Genomic DNA, 19,864 nt, shown 5'->3' with positions numbered 1-19,864 from the left:
CTGCAGTCAAGTTGCTTCAAATCTGGCAATGACACGATTGCTACCACACCGCGGGGTAACAATAGTAATACAAGTATGCAGATGGGGAGATTCGGAAGAGGGATTCCTGAGGTGTGCACTGGAGGGTATCCAAGCCAGAAGAAGACAGTCCTAGCATTCCAGACGAAGAGAAAGCATAACCAAGGAAGGTAAGAAGCAAGGCCTCAACAGAACGGTAAGGGACTGGTGTTGCTGGACTTCAGGGTACATGTTAGGAGTTGGTGAGAAACTGGATTACAGATGCAGGCAGAAGCGGGTTATGAAAGGCCTTGTAAGGTACCGGAGTTAGAATCATGTTTGGCCATGAAACTGAATATCCAAAGTCACAGTGGCATAAAGACCGCAGTTCACTGCTTTGTCACATAAACCATGTGTCCGGGTGAGTGGTGGCTGCCGTGATGCTCCACACGGAGGCCAGGGCCCAGACCCCCCTCTGGGCACCGCTCCACAGTCCAAACACAGCTAATAATCAGCCCAACACAGGCCCTTAAAATAAAAGTGGTTTTATTATAAAATTTTAAAATCGTGCTTTAAAGGATCGTTATGGGAATACTGCATCATAAGAAGAAACATATGTTCATAATCCAATCACACAGTGGATTTTATACTGTCCATGGAATTAATATTTAAAAAACATTCTTCTTTTCAGTTAAGAAGAGTCTTCAGAGCACCATTATTTGAAGGGAAGGTATTTTGCATATCAGAGTTCATCTTTGGTCTGCAATTAAGAAGCAAAATATTTAGTGCCATCAAGAAGTCTTAGATGAGTCAAGAAAACTTACGTTAGTCTATTATTTTCCCCTAAAGATGGGAGGAGGAAAAAGGCAAGTTGGTGCTGGAGGCGTGTAGGACCTAGACTATGCTTGGCATCGCCCCGGGGGGAAAGTCACATTGTGGTTTTTGGGACTACGATGAACAACACAGACATCTAAGTGTCTGCATTCCTGTAAAGGGCCTGTGCTGTGAATCACGACAGTGAAGGGCTAGAGCAGACAGTGAGGAGGAAATTAACAAAGCCACTCAGTATGCCATTCAGGGGAAGATACTGATTTGGCACTCCTCAAAATCACTTAGACAAAGAGGAAAAATTTAAAAAAGGCCGGGGGGGGGAGGTTACTGGAGAAAGGAGCTGCCCAGTTTCCTCTGGAGCCAACAAGTGTTATGATATGAAATCACCAATCTCATGAGGGGGTACATTTCAATTCTGGAATTTTTTTTTTTTACGATTTTTATTTTTATCTCTACCCCCAATGTGGGGCTCGAACTTACGACCCCAAGATTAAGAGTCACATGCTCTACTGACTGAGCCAGCCAGGTGCCCTTGATTCTAGCAATTTTTATTTGCTCAATGGCTTTAATTCACTTTATGAATTTCCAGCACCAACAGGGGTTAACACTGATGAAGTGCCACTTCTCTAGGGGTTAGTTACTTAGTAGCAAGCCAGTACTCCCAAAGAACAAAATAAAAACAAAATAACCGAAACTCTGATGTGTAGCACCTGCTGTTGTCATGGTGACTGTCCCACCAGGTGGATTCCAAGCTACCCGAAAGTAACCGGTGTGCAAAATTCCTGAATATGTCACAGTCAGTGAGCCTGTATAAACTGGTTCCATCACACCGCTGGGGACAGTGGTCACTTTATTCCTTTTAAAACCTCCTTGTGAGACAGGCATAATAATTGCCAAATCTGCCTTCTCATCTTTGGTCACAATACCACAGTTTTGAGTTTGTCCATTTACACACATGAAGATATTGCTTGGAATAACGTCAAGCCTGTATATCATATATGTATATGTATGGAATATATACGTATACATAGATATATGTATATCTATGTACAATTTTATACAATGTATGTTTATTGAAGCAAAAGACAAGTTCAATCAAAACCACCCTCCCCTGCCACATCATGTCTTTATACACAACCAGGCGCACAGTCTGAAGATGGAGACTGGTTTTTGGTCCTAGCTTTGCTATAATCCAGCTAGATGATTCTGAGCTAAATTCTTCTTCAGGCTGTTTTGTTTTGTTTTGTTTTTTGTTTGTTTTTTTAAAGATTTTTAAAATTTATTTGACAGAGAGAGAGACAGCCATCAAGAGAGGGAACACAAGCGGGGGTGTGTTTGTGTGTGTGTGTGTGTGGCAGTGAGAGAGGATGAAGCAGGCTCCCAGCAGGGAGCCCGATGCTGCTCCATCCCCTAACTCCAGGATCACGTGCCCTGAGCCAAAGGCAGATGCCTAAGAACTGAGCCACCCAGGCGCTCCCAGGCTCAGTTTTTTAACCATAAAATGAAGGCACTTACTGAGTGACCCCTAAGGTCCATTTTAGACTTACAAATCTATGTGACTCTGCCCTTTATAAATGAAAATCAGTATACGCTGGTATCAACAGAGATTGCTTCTTAAATGAATCATCTGATAACATGAATAATCATGGTTATATATTTTTTTCATCTCTAAACTGAGGTAATGAGCTTGGCCAAACCTATCTCACAAGACGCATGTGAACATACTTTTCAAACTGTAAACATCTATTCAAATGCCATGGGATCTGAATTCTCATGTTAAAAAAAGGCTTTCTTCCACTTGGCTGGAGTTGGGGGGGGGCAGAGGTGGGGATCCTGGGTCTTCTCTCTTATCTACATGTCAGCAACGCCCTTTCTTCGGCCTGGTTGTCCATGGCATCCGCCTCTCTGGTGGGCTGAATTGCATAGAGGACCCCAGAGGAGCTCAAATTCTTGCTGTCTGACTGAAGGATTAAAGGAACGAATGAGGACTTGGAACAGCACTAGTTCTTACTCTGATGCTGGCCAGTTCTGGTTACCTTTTTCCTGTGGCAGGTACAAGGAAAGAGGTCGTCCTCAGTCTGTGGTTCCACCCTCTTCATGCCCTCTCGGATTTGGGGCTCACTCACTTGCAGACTGGCATATTCCTGTGTGAGCAACAATTCAAAAGTGTGCCTTATGTCACTTAAAGTACATTTACCAAATTAGATACGCTAGAATTTGCTAGAATATGGTCCTTTTAGCCCATATGTGACAAGTTGTGATAAGCAAAATTCTTCATACTCCCCTTAAACACACAACAACAGAGCTTCTGAGAGGTGGCTGTCCTTTAGACACTGGCCGCCTATTGCTAGTGGACCTCTCCTGATTCTATCCTTTATTTATGTGACTTGTAGGGTTTTGGTTTTACCACCGTCTGCCTTGAAGTGAAAATAATGGTGCACACGATCTCCCCTAGCCTGGGAGTTTGAGGACAGAGCAGATCCCCACCATGGCCCGCACAGCCTGGGCCACCGTCTTCATTTATAATGTGTTGCCTTGGTTAGGCTCTGGGCTGGGCGGCGATGCTCCAGCAAATGCAATCTGAATGAATGAATTGTTTGAACACAACCCGTGGAGCTTTAGGAATTCAGACAGTAAATCCCGTGATCCTTCAGTGTGCACACTTCACCCTCCCCAGCCCTGCACCATCCCCTGGGAAGGTGACAAAGGGGGAGGAGCCGGTGCACACCAGAAACAGACCGACTTTGTTCTGTAGCAGAGTCTAAGATTTGGGGCTCACTACCCGGATTTCTGAGATTAAAACAAAAATCTTAATTTAGATCTACTCGTATTATTAGCAAATTACGTGTTTACTACTATGTTTTTTTTAAAACATCCTTTTAAATGATCAGATATACTTTGATTATAATTCCTAAATGCTTAGGCCCATGTAAACACTTTCCAAGAGACGTCATGGCCCAATGGGGTCAGCATTATAGGTCTGAAGATACTGTGCATGTTTAGACAAAGAACTGGTAAGGCAGCAGCAAGACTGTACAAAAAGAAGATACAGAACCACGCACAGTAACACAGTAACTTTGCAGGATCAGAGGCCAATTTCCTAACCATACAGCACAGAGTGCGAACATAAATACTTTCCCATCATGTTGTAGCATTCTCCTCTAGCTAATCTTTGGTTTTGTACTATTTTCATTACTCTTTGATGTTGGTCCCTGGTTTTTGCCCATAGAAGTATATATATATCTCCTTATATTAATATACTTTAAGAAATTATTAAGTGAAATATTATTTGCTGCTAACATGTCCAATTACAAATTGTATGTCTATTCTCTTAGAAAATACTGACCTGGAAAAGTTTAAAATAATAACAGAATATGTCATCACCCATGAGATTATTTCTTGCAAATTCCTGTCCTGCTTTTGCTATCTTCTTTGCCTGTGGGAACAATGACAACAGAAGCCTTTAATGGAACATATTTTTTTTCCATGCAGACATATGCAAACTGATCTTCAGAGCGCATGGATAGTGGGACAATGGCAGAAGGAATATCTTTGAGAGTAGTCTTATGTGGTAAAGGGAACATTTAAGGGGGTATGCTCAGATGAAAGGGAGGTTTTTTTTTTTTTAGACTTGAAAGTTTGAGGAATCATACTGGACTTTCTAGAATTAAGCCTCTCTCTTGCAGAGAGAGGGCACATGTTAAATGGAGTAACAATGACTTTGTAAAGTAAATGCAAGACAAAGCTTGATGCACTGCCTTAACAATTCTCAGCAATTCGTTTGAAGTTTACTTCATGCAATCCCGCCTTTTAATCTACAGCAATTAGTTTTTCTTCCTGCCGGACCTGCCATCTCAATTTCCATGCTGCTAGCAGAGATGAGGCAGTGCTTGGGGCTCTGATCAACCTGACCAAAAGGGACAGCATACTCGAGGCCAGCCTTTAGCTTTTTGTTTCACGTGTGGAATGGACAGTGACTCCAAGCCCAGACACCTGTGTTCACCCCGAGGGGGGCTGATGTGCTGCCATGGGGACTTGGTGTCCCACTTACAGGTAAGGGTCTCTCTCTGACCATCCTGAATGCTTTTCAGGGACACGACATTTACAATGAACCTCTGCTATTGGGGTCCTTACCTCTTCATCATGATCTTTTGCCCATTTGAGTTTTTCTAGGAGATCACTCAGGTTGCTTTTGACGGGAATGTAGTGTTTCCAGGGCTGCAGCTCATTGTAAAAGTGCTCGTAGTAGATGGAGTCCTGCTTTAGCACAACACTGTCACCGACTAGGAGGTACGGCAGGCGATACGCGGCGACAGTGCCATCGATGTTTATTTGATACTTATGCTGCAAGACAGCGGTAAAATAAAAGCCGTCATTAAATGGCCTTTCTCCACTCTTTATTTTCCTCCTCCTTCCGCACTGAAAGCCTCATCATTGTCGGGTGCAAACTGGCCAGATTTTGCCCTCTGCCTCTGCCATGGAGTAAATGCTATCCTAGAACACCTGACCTAGCGCTGAAGGCTTATTGCCATGCTCTCCTAAATTTCACAAAGGGTCCACGAGTCTAACGTTACAGCAGACAGTAAAAGAACAAGACTGCTGTCCTAGGAAAGGTAGATTTATTGTGACTTTGTAATCTCTCTACTGCTTTACTGATCACATGTGAGCACCTAACGATGGCGGCCTATGCCACGTTAACCATACCTTTTAAACACCAGATGGCTACACAAGTCTTGAGAAGAAATTAACAAGCTCTGGGGCAAGAGCATTTATGAATAAAAATATTCATAGAGCTGTGATAATCACTTCGTCTTTAGTTGTAGCAAATTCAACAGGTAGGAATAAAGCAAAGGCATGACAGAACACCCTCTAAGGAGGGATGGCTGATAAGAGCTCTCCTTGGTTCTGTAACCATTTCTTTCAAAGGTCTTTGTGATATGCATATGGAGGAAACACTGACATTTCAACTTAGGCATTATGGAGGTCTACCTGCTGCCACGGAACCCATCAAAAGAACCAAAAGAAAACTTGGCTATCTACAGCACAGAGAGAGCTTGCTAACCACTTGCCTTCCCACATACAGAGGACAGGTGACTACCTTTTGTCCACCTTTCATTCCATGACATGGGTCTTCAGAAACCACTTAGTGGTTTGGAGAACAGGACGGTGTCCCACTGCCCAGAAGAAGGAGTTAGGAAAAGGATCCATCCCCAGGAAACATGAGTGATCCGCATCTCCCTAATCCTCAGAATTCCCAGGCAATCATTCGGATGGGTTTCAAGACATTTCCCCATCAGAGACTCTGATAAGAGACACCTGGTTTATATCTTCTTTAGTCTGTTGCGATGCTCTGGGAGAAGTATTTGTAAAATCACATACATATATTTAATAATAAGAAGGATTTGGAGCTGAAATGTGCTTACCTTGAGGGTCAGTTGGGGAAAAAATTCTAGCTCTACCCAGGCCCCAAGTTCCCTTGATGCATTATTTGTACAACCCACATTGCCAAAGCAGTTCCTGGGGCCTCATGCCTTGATGTTCACTAAATTTTGTGCCCACCTCTCTCACCCCCCTATAGTTTATTGGCCTTAGTTTCCCTCCCCCAAATGAAGACATTTGGGAAAACAAAAAGGATTGGACAAAACTGATGTCATACCTTGAAGAAATCAAAAAATGAAATGTGTTTCACAATAGGACCATACAGGCTTTCATCATGTTTAAAGAAGAAGAAGTTGGTGAAGGCAGCGTCTATGAGTTCTGGGTGTTTCCTGCTGAGCTGAACCAGCTCCAGCCTCTCTCTGCGGCTGTCACGCCCTCTCCAGACTGCGGTGGAGTTCTTGCTTTCCCAGGGAGGACCCGTGTTAGCTTGCACAGACATCATGTCCAGACTTACTCTGGAAGACAGAAAGTACCACAGATTTTCCTCCCAAACCATCACAGCACAAAGGTGGCTGAGAAAGAACTCAGCAAGGAAAGAAAACCAAGGCTCTGGGTCATCTTAGACCCGTCTCTCACCGGCCCATGGTTTCTAGAACAGAGTCCGTCAAGTCGTACGTAGGCATCACGATATCCTTGGAATCCGTGGAGCCGCACCAGGAAAAGATCGGATGGATGTGTGAGCTGGATTTCTTTTTTTCCAAAGGCCAGTCTCCCAAATTAACAAAAAACTCCACATCTGGCATTTTCACCTGGAAACAGACAGTCAAGAGCTAATTTATATTAGCTGCAGTGGGTAATCCCTCATGTGCATCAATGTGTGGGGAGAGGCAGCCCCGTGCATGCAGTCTTTCCACCCCAGCTTGGCCACATAAGAACGGGTCTCGGGTCTGGAACACTTCTTTACCAAGGCATAGAGCCCTCGCAGTCTGGGCTGGGCTCACCTCCTCGTGAGCGGATGTACTTCTTGTTCTGCTTAAGCGCCGGAGTCCACCGCCCTCAGGCTGCCCGGCTTGCTGTATTTCAGACCTCACAGGGAGGGGTCAGGGAGCTTCTACTGAAGCAGGAAGTGAGGTGCTTGCAGCCACAGGGTAAGGGAGGTCCGGGGGTGGGGCGGGGGGAGCAGATCTGCAGGCCCAGAGGGACCGCCACACAGCAAGGGACTGGATCTTGTTCCCTGTCCTCTGCTGTAAGTAGGCGCTACAGCCCTTGAGGCTGGTATGCGTGCTGTCTGCCCTCAGCAACCTCGAATCCCGCTCAGTTTTCTTCCTTGGGTGGCATTTACCTGCTTTTTCACTTTGGCCAGATGCACATGATATCCTATCCTGCAGCACAGCCAGACCACCCAGTGAGTGGTGAAACACAATAAAAATTAGAAATTGTAGGGGCGCCTGGGTGGCTCAGTCGGTTAAGCGTCTGCCTTTGGCTTAGATCATGATCCCAGGGTCCTGGGATTGAGTCCCATGTCAGGCTCCCTGCTCAGTGGGGAGTCTGCTTCTCCCTCTACCCTTCCCCCTGCTTGTGATCTTTCTCTCTCTCAAATAAATACATGTCTTAAAAAAGATTAGAAATTGTACCAAATGAAATACCAACTTTACAAGCTTCAGGTGATGATAATTACACTAATTTGAATAGTGGATAATTTTTCAGAATATTGTCATATATAAGCATACCAGGTTTCCTTTCCGTAACGTGCAAATTGGCCAATAGACTAGCTTCAAAAAGAGATGAAATGACAAAGGTAATCTCAGCTCTAATGCTGCCAAGAGACTCTAGGATGGTCAGAGATAGGGAATTGCTGGAGCACAATTACAGCACAAAGCACTGGGACTCTAACCCTAGTTCCCGGTTATTGAGCCAGATGTGCCCATTTAAGAAATATGCCCCCCCCCCATCCAGATACTAGGGGGACCAGAATCTGAACTCTGGAAGCCCAATACCAAAGCCAGCACTAGGGATTTCCAAGCTAGACCACCTCTACTGACAAGTGGCACAAATGTGTTCAAAGAACCTGTTTTTTTCTTTTCTTCTTCGTTTTTTTTTAATCGAGCCACAGGTAAATGTTTGGGATATTATAAAACAAGACATATTTTTTTAAGGCAAGAACTGTTTTGGTCAGTCTTTGAAACATCTTGAGAAACTGGAGTCCTGAAGAGCAGTCTTATTGTTCCAAGGAATGACACAGATGAGCAAGGAAAACTTGCCAGCATCTGATGTCTTAGCTGAAGGAGGCAGAATACAGATGCTTTGTAGCTGCCTATGTCCAGAATAAACTCACTATAAGTGCTCTGCAAGCTGGAGAAGGTACTGTGATTTTCCATGAGCAATTCAATCAAGATATAGACACAGATTATCCAATAAATTATTATTAAGCAATCGGTAACAATGTGGGTATAGTTTTTCCTATCAGCCAGTTTACTGTCACTGTGAGGTACTCCACTCTAACCAGGCGAAAAGCACATTACACTGAGGAACAGGATTCAGCATACAGCAAGCCTTCTCTGGGCTCAAAGTAGGTTTCGTGCTGAAACAATTTTATTCTAAGACATTTTCCCTTCTAGGGTATTGTTGTGGGTTGAAATCTGTCCCCCCAAAAGATAAGCTGAAGTACAAAACCCTTGTGTCTCAGAATGACCTTATTTGGAAATAGGGTTGCAGATATAATTAGTTAAGCTGAGGTCATACTGGAGTAGGGCAGGCCCTGGTCCAATATGACTTGTGTCTTTACCAGAACAGAAGCGAGAGAGACACACAGGGGGAGCCATGTGATGAGGGGCAGAGGCTGGAGTGAGGTGGCTGCAAGCCAAGGAGCACCAAGGATGACCAGCAGGCCACCAGAAACAGGGAGAGGAAGGAAGGGTCCTCCCCTACGGGTCTCTGGGGGTTGGGGGCGGGGGCATATGGCCCTGCTGACACCTTGCTCTCAGACTTGTAGCCTCCAGAACTATGAGCGAACAAACATTTCTGTTGCTTTATGCCACCAAATTTGTAGGAAATGCACGCAGTTATCCTATGTGACATAAAACTTCAGAATGGTATTATACGAAGGTTCCAGAATAGAACACCACTGATGCTGTTATTTTTAAAAATTATATAGTAAAACCTGGGCTGAAACTGTCTATTACACCTAAGAGAAAAGAAATACTTACTTTTCTAGTCAAAGAAAGTAGTATGGCATCCATGAAAATTCGAAAACCTACATGTTCACCATGAGTCTTGATATAAACCTGCAAGAGAATTGAAAATTTATGCAGTTAATCTAGAAACTGTTTTTCTGTCAACTTTATTTCCATTTTGTTTATTATGTTAATCTAAAAGTACTGGCAGGTTTCATTGAGGTAAAGCTTATCACAATGATCCTCAGAATGATATATATATATATATATATATATATATATTTTTTTTTTTTTCTAAGTAATCCCTACACCCAATGTGGGGCTTGAACCCACAACCCCAAGACCAAGAGTCACATGCTCCATGGACTGAACCAGCCAGGCATTCCAAAGAATGATTTTTATTTTTTATTTTATTTTATTTTTTTTTTTTTAAAGATTTTATTTTTATTTATTTGACAGAGATAGAGACAGCCAGCGAGAGAGGGAACACAAGCAGGGGGAGTGGGAGAGGAAGAAGCAGGCTCATAGTGGAGGAGCCTGATGTGGGGCTCAATCCCATAACGTCGGGATCACGCCCTGAGCAGAAGGCAGACGCCTAACCGCTGTGCCACCCAGGCGCCCCTAAAGAATGATTTTTAATAAAACTCTGTAGCTACTTAGAGCCAAACGGTCAGAACAAACAAACAAAATCACTAAGGCAAACAAGCAAACCATCACAAATTGTACCTTGTTATCCTTCAAGGTGTAATGACATAAGCTTTGTCTTTGTCCAAATCTTTTTGGGATTTCTTCTGAAATCTTTTCTGGATCAACAGCAGGGAAATGTGCCAGATCTCTCTGAATCTGGGTAATGGTTGCTGGACAGTTCATTTCCCGTAACCAGGCTGCACTATCTTCCAAAGGACAGTCACAGTTTTCATGGTAAACCGGCCCTAATTACATACAAGTAACAAAATATCACAGTAACAATTTCACTCAGTGTTCAAAACACCTAAGAAATATCCATTATATGGCTTTATAAATACCGTTGTTTTAAAAGTATGTTACAAATTACCTTTTAAAATATATGGAGATTTGGCAACATGTTGACCTTGGAATTTAACTTCTACCTTCAGATTTTTGTAGCTTGCATACATTCTGTATCTTACAATGAAGGACCCATCCTTTCTGTCTAAAACCTGGACTCCAACTCTAGTGAACTGCTCTTCCGGTGCCGAGATTTTAATTTGGAACACGTTTTCACCTGGAGAAGATGTGAACCTGCCATGGGAAGAACAGCGGGACATAAAGATTATTTCAAGGCACAAATGCACAAAGATTATGCTCTTCAGTCTGTGAGCCTTACTGTTTTCCTCCATACTCTCCCCCTAACATACATGGTTGCTGCTTCTCTCATATGCTCATAGTACCAGAATGAATGTGATAGATCAGAGATTTAAAAAAAGAAACAGAGGATGACAAATCTCCACAATAACATAAACATTTCATTAGAAAATTGCAAGGGAATATGTAAAGACTACATATTTACATAAACATAGAACCCACTTATGCATTCTATATATAAAAATATTCTTATCAACCTACTATTTATTTCATGCACCTAGAAATTTGCCTCTAAAGATAATGACCTTTTGAAAAATTTCAATGATTCTTTAAAGAGCAGTATTATAAATCATGTTCAGCGTGGGCAAAAGCCAGTAGGTTGTGTATCATCTAAGTGACAATGTATAAAAGTCTTTTTTAAATGACTGCTCTCTCTATAAAGATTTTTTTTTTTTTAAGATTTTATTTGTCAGAACACAAGCAGGGGGAGTGGCAGGCAGAGGGAGAAGCAGACTCCCCACTGAGCAGGGAGCCCGATGTTGGTACTTGATTTCAGGACAGGATCATGACCTGAGCTGAAGGCAGACACTTTTTTTTAAAGATTTTATTTATTTAACAGAGAAAGAGAGAGTGCAATCAATGGGAGCAGGAGTGGGAGAAGCTGAGCACGGAGCCTGATGCGGGGCTCGATCCCAGGACTCTGGGACACTTAACCAACTGAGCCAGCCAGGCACCCTGCTATGAAGATTTTTAAGATGGTATTTAGTTCCCCCAATTGTTATAACCAAGTGACAAGATTGATAACACCCCCCCCCCACTTCGGAAAACTTCTTGGAAGTTTTTCTTAAAATACCCAAGATTTTTTTTCCCCTACAAAATATACATGGTCAGCATCTACCAATAAAAAAAGACAATCATTTCAGGATTATTAATTCTTAAACTAAGTTTTAAGTTACCATTTTAATTGTTGGAATTCAATGGAATGAAATAATGTTCGTTACAAACCCTTAGGAGATTCACACTTTGATACTTTCCCTCTCAACTGTAAAGTTTCAAATAGTGCTTCATTTTTCTTTCTGAGTTTCAAAACATGCTTACCTGCAGATGTCTCCCTGAAAACAGAGAGCAACACCAGAGAAAGATGAACCAGCCAAGTTTTTAATAACTGGGTTTACATTCCTTACAACAGCTTATGCAAAAGTAGGCGGAAATAGTACTTCCAGCAAAGTGCAGGGGCTTTGTCTCTCCAGTCCTGTGTTGAGTTCCTATCAATATAGCCAGAAGAGGGGCGCCTGAGTGGCTCAGTCGTTAAGCGTCTGCCTTCGGCTCAGGGCGTGATCCCGGCATTCTCGGTTCGAGCCCCACATCAGGCTCCTCCGCTGGAAGACCGTTTCTTCCTCTCCCACTCCCCCTGCTTGTGTTCCCTCTCTCTCTGGCTGTCTCTATCTCTGTCAAATAAATAAATAAAATCTTTAAAAAAAATAGCCAGAAGAAGAGCTAGTCTGGAATTATTTCTAAAGAGAAAAATTGATTGGAATGGGGAAAGACTGTTACAACCAGATGTGGATAGCATCCAAATATCCTGGAATTTCAACTGCTGTGGAAAAAACGAGTTCTTGGGCGGATAAAACTTAAAGGGAGAAACAGACTACATTTTAACTGCATTCCAAAAGAATTAGGGAGCCGTTTCTCGACTTACTTATTTCCTGATGTATCCACCGCCTGAATGTAGAAATAGCGTGCGGGAAGGACAACAGCTGCCTTTAGCCCGGGTCCCCATACTTCGCTCTTCTCTGGACTCAGTTGCCTCTCTCCGCCGGTCTCGGCAAGTGCTGGCACTGTCCCCAGAAAGAAGCAGTAAAGCAACAAAATGCTGAACATTTACAAGACCGACTCTCAAAATGATCCACGGATAAATGAAGTGTAAGAGGTGGTCGGAACCAGCCGCGCCTTGGGCCAGGGCAAGTTGGCGGATCACAGCAGCAAACACGACTCCAAAAGGTGTCCCTTGTTGTGCAGGGCAGGCGCGCGGGTCTCCACTTTTCCCCCAGGAAAATCACAGGCGGAGCGCTGGCTTTTCCAGCTGAAGGATGCCAGTCGTTTCGCTCAGTCGAGCAGGAACCACGCTACTCCTCTTTCTCGGGACAAAGATAAACTTATGTTGCTCCTGCAACTGGAGCATCATTGGGGGCGAATCGGTCTCAGGTTCCAGCCCAAGGTGCTGGGCGAGGGGATTGGCCCGGGTGGCGGCCGGGCTGAGTAAGGCCTTTTCCGAGTGGATAGCGCCGTGGCGTCCGTGCTCAAAGGCTTCCTGGGACTTGTAGTTCGCGACAGGACTAGCGGAAATCCTGCCGGGTTTTACCACCTCTCATTTATTTACTTTGCGGTCACCGCTCTGAGAGAACAGTTATATACTAGATGCCCAAATAGAGTGGCACGCGGGGACAGAGCTAAGATTAAAAAAAAAAAATTGTCACCATATCCTCCGCACGTGCAGAGGGCAGGTATAAAACGTTGAAAGGAAGGTGTTGTCAATGGTATCTGACAACTGGTCGCCGGGCACAGCCGTCCAGGGCGCTGTCCCCGCGCGCTCCAATGGGACGAGAGACGCCGGCCGCGCGCGGGAAGCTGTGATCCGGATCCGGTGCCCGTTCTGCGGCGGCCGCAGCGAATCGACCCAGCCGGACAGGCCAGAGGTATCCGAGGCTGTGGGGAGGTGAGGATGTGGGTGTGGGGGGGGGTGGCGGCCCGCCAAGCTGCGCCCAGTGCGCGGGTCCCTCCACCTGGTATCCGCGCGCCGCCGGCCGGGCCTGCTGCCGCCCGCCCGCTAGGGACGCTGCCTATGCTGCCTGGGTGGCCAGGGGCCACCACCTCTCCCGAGCCCCGGGGCCGTCTGAGTGGAGGCCGCCGCATCCGTACCCGTCCTCCTCCCGGGAAAAAGTGGGGTGATAGAGCTGGTCCGCACGATGGAGGAAGTGTTAGGAAGATAAGGCACGAGTGCTCTCGGGAACAAAGCCTGATTTGGAGATGCCCGCGTGGATACCGGTGGCTCCTGCCCGGCGCGGGTTTCCGCGCCACGCAAGGCAGGGCCTGGCCCGGAGCGTGCGGTGGCCGTCCCTTCTTCCCCGTATGCCCGCTCCGCGGCCAGAGGGTCGCCAGGAGGGGTCACGGTCAGCTCCGGAATTGGACCTAGAGCCTCCTGCTCTCTCTCCCTTTAATCTCTGGACCCTTGCCAGCTGCCCCGAAAACCTAGAGGGGCCGGGTGGCTCCGCCGGCCAAAGCGGCCCTGGGTGGAGGCCCAGGAGGGGCTTTTCTGTTTTCTATTTTTTGCAAGTGTCGTGAGTATGACCTCAACTGGTGCATTCAAAGCTCTAATCGGCCGCTCCTCCTTGGCCCGGGGGCAGTAACTGCCCGCGTCCCACCCGCCCTCGAGCCTCGGGCGCAGGGAGCGTCCCCCAGCCCCCGGGCTGGTTGGAGGTGGTCACTCCACCAGCCTCCGCCCGCTCCCTCTAGCGGCCAACTCTGGCTTCCGGCCTGGGAGGGAGGGGGACGGAGGGGCCCGGAGGCCTCGCTGCGGGGGACTGGGACCGGGGGACGCCCGGCCCCGGGGAGCGCTCCTGGGTCGTGGAGGCCGCCGGAGCCACGCAGGCAGAGAGCGCGGCCTCGCTCCTCCGCTCCTCACCACACATCGGCTCGGCGCGGCGGGGATCCGCCTGCGAGACCGTCGCCTCGGTCCCGGCGGCTTCTGAGCCCCGCGGCGCCGCGAGCTTCGCAGAGTAGGACGGGGGGAGCTCCGCTCGCCCGCCCGGGAGCCTGGGTTGAACGCTGCCGCGGCGCGCGGGAGAACCGGGTATCCTTCGTAGGCCGGCGGCCTCAGCCGGGGGAGGGGCTCGGGTCTGACCCGGCAAGGGGCCCGGAGCGCGGGGGGCGGACACCCGGGAGAAGGACCGAGAGCTGACCCGCTGGGGCTTAGCGGGTCTGGCCCAGCCCTGGGGCGCGTATTTCACCGTCAGTAAGCCGCTTCCAGGCTCCTGCGTCTCCGTGGCCTTCCATACAGAATAGAGATCATAATCGTTGTCCTATGGGGGAGCCTTTGCTGAAGACACTTCTTAAGATCTTCGTTCCCTAAGCAAACTTGGTATTTAAAAATACGGATTGAAATACAACGCAAAAAGGATGTAGGCTAGGCGATGAATATTGACCTTAAAAAATGGAACGTTTATTTTATAGAACAATTCGTTCTAGTGACTTTTAAAAATCGTTACTCTAGCGGCGCATTTTATATAATTTTGTTCACTCACAGTTAAACAGTACTTCTGTTGCTTGTGCCGTGGTCGTAAGAATACATCCTTAAATTGAGCCTTAGGTCCTGCAACCAATCTTTGTAAAGTCTTAATACAGCATCGCCTCTCTGGAAATTCAGTTCTCACAGATGAGAACCGGGGAGGAGAAAAAGAGCCCTCTTGGCTAAAAGTCCAGATCCTGATTCCTAAGGCCTCTCCTAGTAAATCCTCCTGGAATCTAGGCTTCTAATCCGGGGCTTAAAATAATGCCTGGAATGATGTAGGCACTTAAAAGTAACCATTTGTTCATGAGACTTTCACAAATGCCCATCTGTGAGGATAATCCCCGCAAGCCTTGTGAAAGAAAGGTACTGAGTATGTACAGTGTGACCTAGCCTCGTTTGGGGAGCAAAGAAAGAATCCCCCAAAAGTGACATTGAAGGATATGGGCAGTACAAATGGGAATTAACCAAATACAGGAGGGTGAGTAGGAAGGGGGAAGAGGGATGAGGTGGAGATAAAGAAGTAGATCATGGGGCCAGACAAGGAGTTGGCTTTTTTCTAAGAGCAGAAAGTTTTAGGAAGGGGAGTTATATTATCATTCATGTGTCCAAGCTTTATTTCCTAATATCTCTGCACAGGCCAGATTTGAAATGTCAACCCCAGGGCCCGGCTGGTGTTGGTGGTGGTCCCAGTGCTAGGAGTGGGGATGGAATTGGGAATGGTTTGCAAAAATAGGAACAAAAGGAGATACAAGATAGGACAAAACGTGGGAGCTGCAGGCTGTTTAGTGGGGGGACAAACTGCCCCTCTGTATCTCAGTATTTCTTGAGGCTACAATTACAACATAATACAGTAATTGCTGTCTCTAATGATTCTGTTATCAGTAATAACTTGCGTTCAGTACACTTGTGGGAAAGCCTGGGGACGTGATAGTAACTAGCACCCTTAGCCCCAAGGGCTCCCATTGACACGGGGAGAACAGACATGCATCTGACAGAGAAGGAAAGAAACTCCAGCAGTGTTTGGGTCACGGGATTTGGATAATTGTCATTTTCTGTATAATATCTTGGTATTTCACAATATTTTTCTATCATTTGTTTTACTTCTATGATAAAAATCTAGAAATATCACACTATTTTTGAAAGAGAAATTCCATAAACAAGGTTCAAATGAGGACGTTTTTAGACCACTGTTGGCTTTTATTGACAATCAATATAAAATATGTCCTTCCGTTGACGATCTTCACTTTTTTTTTGTAGAAGTGCAACCAAAGAGATCCTTCTTGTTCAGTGACCGTTATTTAAAAGCAAACAAACTCCAAACACAAACAAAACGAGGTTGTTAAACTTTTTATTAACCAAGTGCTATGTTCTTTCTTGTCTTTAGCTTCCAGAAAGCTCAGCCCCACCCTTTTTTTTGCTCAAATGCACTCATTTCCTTTTGTCTTTGTTTTTGATAAGCATATTCTATCTATGTTCCAAGTCAAGCATCCTTCATCCCTACACTGCCACACAGAAGTTGGGCCACGGGCACAATTCCATTAAATCTGAGAGGGAAGCTCTGGCGAAGTAGAAGCTAAGCTGGAGCTGTAGAGATAAGGGTAGTGCCTGGAGCATTTCTCTCTCCCTCCTCTACCCCCTCCCCTCCCCCACCCCTAGACTGACTCCAGCACCCTTGGGTCACCACCCCTTACCGGGACCTATGCTCTTTTTCACGCCTCACCTACCACAACCCACCCATACAGCCCCAACGCCACAAATAACACCTACCCCTGCCCACCATGCTGACTCTTAGAGAAAGACACGAGGGTCACAGATCAGTAGAAAATTCTCTGTGAAGTTCCTCTGCTAAGAATCAGAGAAACTGACTCCTCAGAAAAGCCCAGTTTGGTCTGTGCGACCTGACGCACTGACCTCTTTGCATCTTCCTCCAATGTCACCATGACGCCAGGAGATGAGGAAGAAGGAGAAGGCAGAAAAGCTTCTGGTCTAGAGATCCGTTACAAGCAGTCCTAGGATTTCTTTACTTTTCTTTCTTTTTCTTTTTTTTTAAAGATTTTATTTATTCATTTGACAGAGATAGAGACAGCCAGCGAGAGAGGGAACACAAGCAGGGGGAGTGGGAGAGGAAGAAGCAGGCTCATAGTGGAGGAACCTGATGTGGGGCTTGATCCCGGTACCCCGGGATCAGGCCCTGAGCCAAAGGCAGACGCTTAACTGCTGTGCCACCCAGGCACCCCCAAGCAGTCCTAGGATTTCTTGAAAAAAGATTCCGAAATAATACCATTGGGAGTTTCCGTCTTCCGTGGTGAAGCTCCAGCCAAACCGACCTTCCTGAAAAGAACTATAAATTCTGCACCAATTACTAGAAAAATTACTACCTGAAGGTTTGAATAGAGGGAAAGCATTCCTTAAAAATGAAGAAAGTGGAATCTTTTCTAGGATATGTGGAGTCCTCCTTGTAGTGAGCTCTGTTGCCTGAAATTACACGAAGGACAGGCATTACCTTTACTGGTTTCTCCTCACACACTTGAGCGATCATGGCTCTTGTGGCCATCAGTCTTCTGTTATTTCTTATTGCCTTAGTGGTTTTTGTCATTCAGTATTTGTATGATGGGTTTTGTAGAATCATTTTTCGGTAACTTATGAAAACTATTCTCGTTTCTAGTTTTTTAAATAAGTGAATGGGCAGAGATATTAACTAGTGAAGGTCAAACTGGTCACCCGGGGTGGGTTCTGTCTCTCGAGCCACATCGCTAGACCCCTGAGAAGTGGACACACTCACCCTGGCACCTGCAACGAGGACCCTCCTCTACCACCTGTAGTGGGCTGACTCATCAAGGTCTTGCTTTTTTTTTTTTTTTAAAGATTTTATTTCTTTATTTGACAGAGAGAGACAGCGAGAGAGGGAACACAAGCAGGGGGAGTGGGAGAGGAAGAAGCAGGCTTCCAGCGGAGGAGCCTGACGTGGGGCTCGATCCCATAACTCCGGGATCATGCCCTGAGACAAAGGCAGACGCCCAACGACTGCGCTACCCAGGCGCCCCAAGGTCTTGCTTTTGTCTAAATCTTCAGCTTCCTCAAATGCCCTTGGTTGCTTTTTGAGCTGTTCTCTGTGTTCTTCCCCAAAGGAATTGGTGTAGACTTGAAAATCGGTTTTTCCTGAGACTGATCAGAAGTTAGTGACTACTAACTATAATTGATTGTGGTGATGACTGCACAGCTTTGTTGAGATGAAATTCACACACCATACAATTCACCTGTTTAAAATCTCCAATTCAGTAGCTTTTAGTATATTCACAAAGTTGTGCGTTCATCACCTCAATCAATTACAGAGTATGTTTACTACTCCAAAAAGAAACGCCGTTATCCCCAACCTCCTCCTCCCTCCCAGCCTTAGGTAACCCATTAATCTAATTTCTGTCACTAGAGACTTGCCTATTTTACATTTCATATAAATGGAATCATAGACTATTAGGCTCTGTCATGACTGGCTTTATTCATTTAGCATAAAGCTTTCAAGGCTCGTTCATGTTGTAGCATGGGTCAGGGCTTCATTTATTATCATTGCCCCAAAATATCCCATTGAATGGATATACCGCATTTTATTTATTTTATTTATCCATTCATCAACTAATGGATTGTTTCTCCTTTTTGGCTATTATAAATAATGCTGCTATGAACATTTGTGTGGATATATGCTTCATTCCTCTTAGATGTATACCTTGAGTGAAATTGCTTGATTATATGGCAACTGTGCATGTTTGAGGAACTGTTTTCCAAAGTGACTGGACCATTTTGCATTTCCATCAGAAGGGTATGAGGGTTCCAGTTTCTCCACATCCTCAACGATCCTTTTTATTATCTGTATTTTTGATTAGAACCATCCTGCTGGGTGTGACATAGTATCTTGTTGTGGTTTTGATTTGCATTTCCATGATGATTAATGACGTTGAGCATCTTTTCGTGTGTTTATTGGCCATTTCTACACTGTCTTTGGGGAAGTGACTATTCAGATATTTTGCCCATTTTTTTAGTTGAATTCTTTTTTGTTACTATAAAGCATTATTATAAAACAATTTTTTAATAAGACACATGGCCAATGATTGTGGCTGTAGGTCTATAGTAGTTGTAAAATAAATATTTATTGAATGAAGGCACGTGAAATGCTTGATTCCTTTTTTAATGCCTTTGTAGTGTCTGGTGGATTGTTGATGTTTCTTTCTCCTCCCTCTTTTCTTAGGAGCCCATCCTGCAGCTCTCAAGTTTCTGTAGAATGCTGTGAACAATTGTCACAGTTGCTTTTCAAATCATAGAAAGAGTTGCAACTTCTCCTTCTAACAGAACTTTTATAGTTGCATTCAATGCCTAACATTGCAGAAGCAGAAAGGGCAAATGATTCTGGAAATGGTGAGCACAAATCCGAGAGAAAGTCTCCTGAAGAGAATCTACAAGGTGCTGTCCAGTCTTTCTGCACTCGTGCCTCGGGGGCACCTTTGGGTCCCAAAGGAGATGGTCATTATCCGTGGAGCTGTCCGGTGACCCACACTCGGGAGAAAATTTATGCCATCTGTTCAGACTATGCCTTTCTCAACCAGGCAACCTCAATCTATAAAACTCCAAATTCAACCCGCTCTTCTTGCCTCCCTGATAGTACTTCATCTGCTGGAAATAATCCATCAAGATACATTGGCCTCCCAACGAGTACATCAGAAATCATTTACAATGAAGAAAACAGCTTGGAAAACTTATCCAATAGCCTGGGCAAGCTACCTCTTGCATGGGAAATCGATAAATCTGAATTTGATGGGGTGACCACAAATTTGAAACACAAATCAGGTAAGGAAGGAGGCTTGAATTTCACATGTGAAAATAA

General features: G+C 45.3%; 2 protein-coding genes across 13 annotated transcripts in view; one reads left to right on the top strand and one right to left on the bottom strand.

Moving 5' to 3' along the window:
* Positions 1-526: 526 nt before the first annotated feature.
* On the bottom strand, positions 527-12,992 carry POGLUT2 (protein O-glucosyltransferase 2). The gene is made up of 10 exons (XM_045812788.2): positions 12,403-12,992; positions 10,435-10,640; positions 10,107-10,312; positions 9,414-9,491; positions 6,844-7,016; positions 6,485-6,722; positions 4,963-5,172; positions 4,175-4,264; positions 2,865-2,972; positions 527-757 (listed from the first exon to the last, which is right to left on the bottom strand). The coding sequence occupies exons 1-10, from the start codon at positions 12,582-12,584 to the stop codon at positions 740-742; spliced, it is 1,509 nt and encodes a 502-aa protein (XP_045668744.1). The 5' UTR covers positions 12,585-12,992; the 3' UTR covers positions 527-739.
* Positions 12,993-13,047: 55 nt separating this feature from the next.
* BIVM (basic, immunoglobulin-like variable motif containing) overlaps positions 13,048-19,864 on the top strand; it is a 41,886-nt gene continuing 35,069 nt past the window's right edge. The window contains exons 1-3 of one of the 12 annotated variants that reach the window (XR_015725890.1): positions 13,467-14,553; positions 17,879-18,038; positions 19,232-19,827. Coding sequence is in view for 10 of the 12 variants with exons in the window: in XM_087864983.1 (XP_087721109.1) it covers positions 19,353-19,827 (475 nt within the window). In the remaining 2 variants the exon portion in view is untranslated. Of the gene's footprint in view, positions 13,420-13,466; positions 14,554-17,656; positions 17,831-17,878; positions 18,039-19,231; positions 19,828-19,864 lie in introns of those variants that run through there. The other 11 variants (XR_015725889.1, XM_087864991.1, XM_087864987.1 and 8 more) reach the window with 11 other exon arrangements.

This window comes from Ursus americanus, chromosome 10 (assembly GCF_024610735.1).
Source record: "Ursus americanus isolate L20-20 chromosome 10, mUrsAme1.1.p, whole genome shotgun sequence".
NCBI classification, from domain to species: domain Eukaryota; kingdom Metazoa; phylum Chordata; class Mammalia; order Carnivora; family Ursidae; genus Ursus; species Ursus americanus.
The sequence above is the reverse complement of the archived record's forward strand: the minus strand, read 5'-3'. Positions and strand labels throughout refer to the sequence as shown.

Bases quoted from the DNA above. Each gene is read 5' to 3' on its own strand.
- POGLUT2 (XM_045812788.2), bottom strand. From the start codon at position 12,584: ATGTTCAGCATTTTGTTGCTTTACTGCTTCTTTCTGGGGACAGTGCCA. The intron at 10,641-12,402 runs GTAAGTCGAGAA...TTCCCATGGCAG, and splicing joins GTGGATACATCAGGAAATAA to GTTCACATCTTCTCCAGGTG. The intron at 10,313-10,434 runs GTAATTTGTAAC...GTATGTAATTAG, and splicing joins ATCTCCATATATTTTAAAAG to GGCCGGTTTACCATGAAAAC.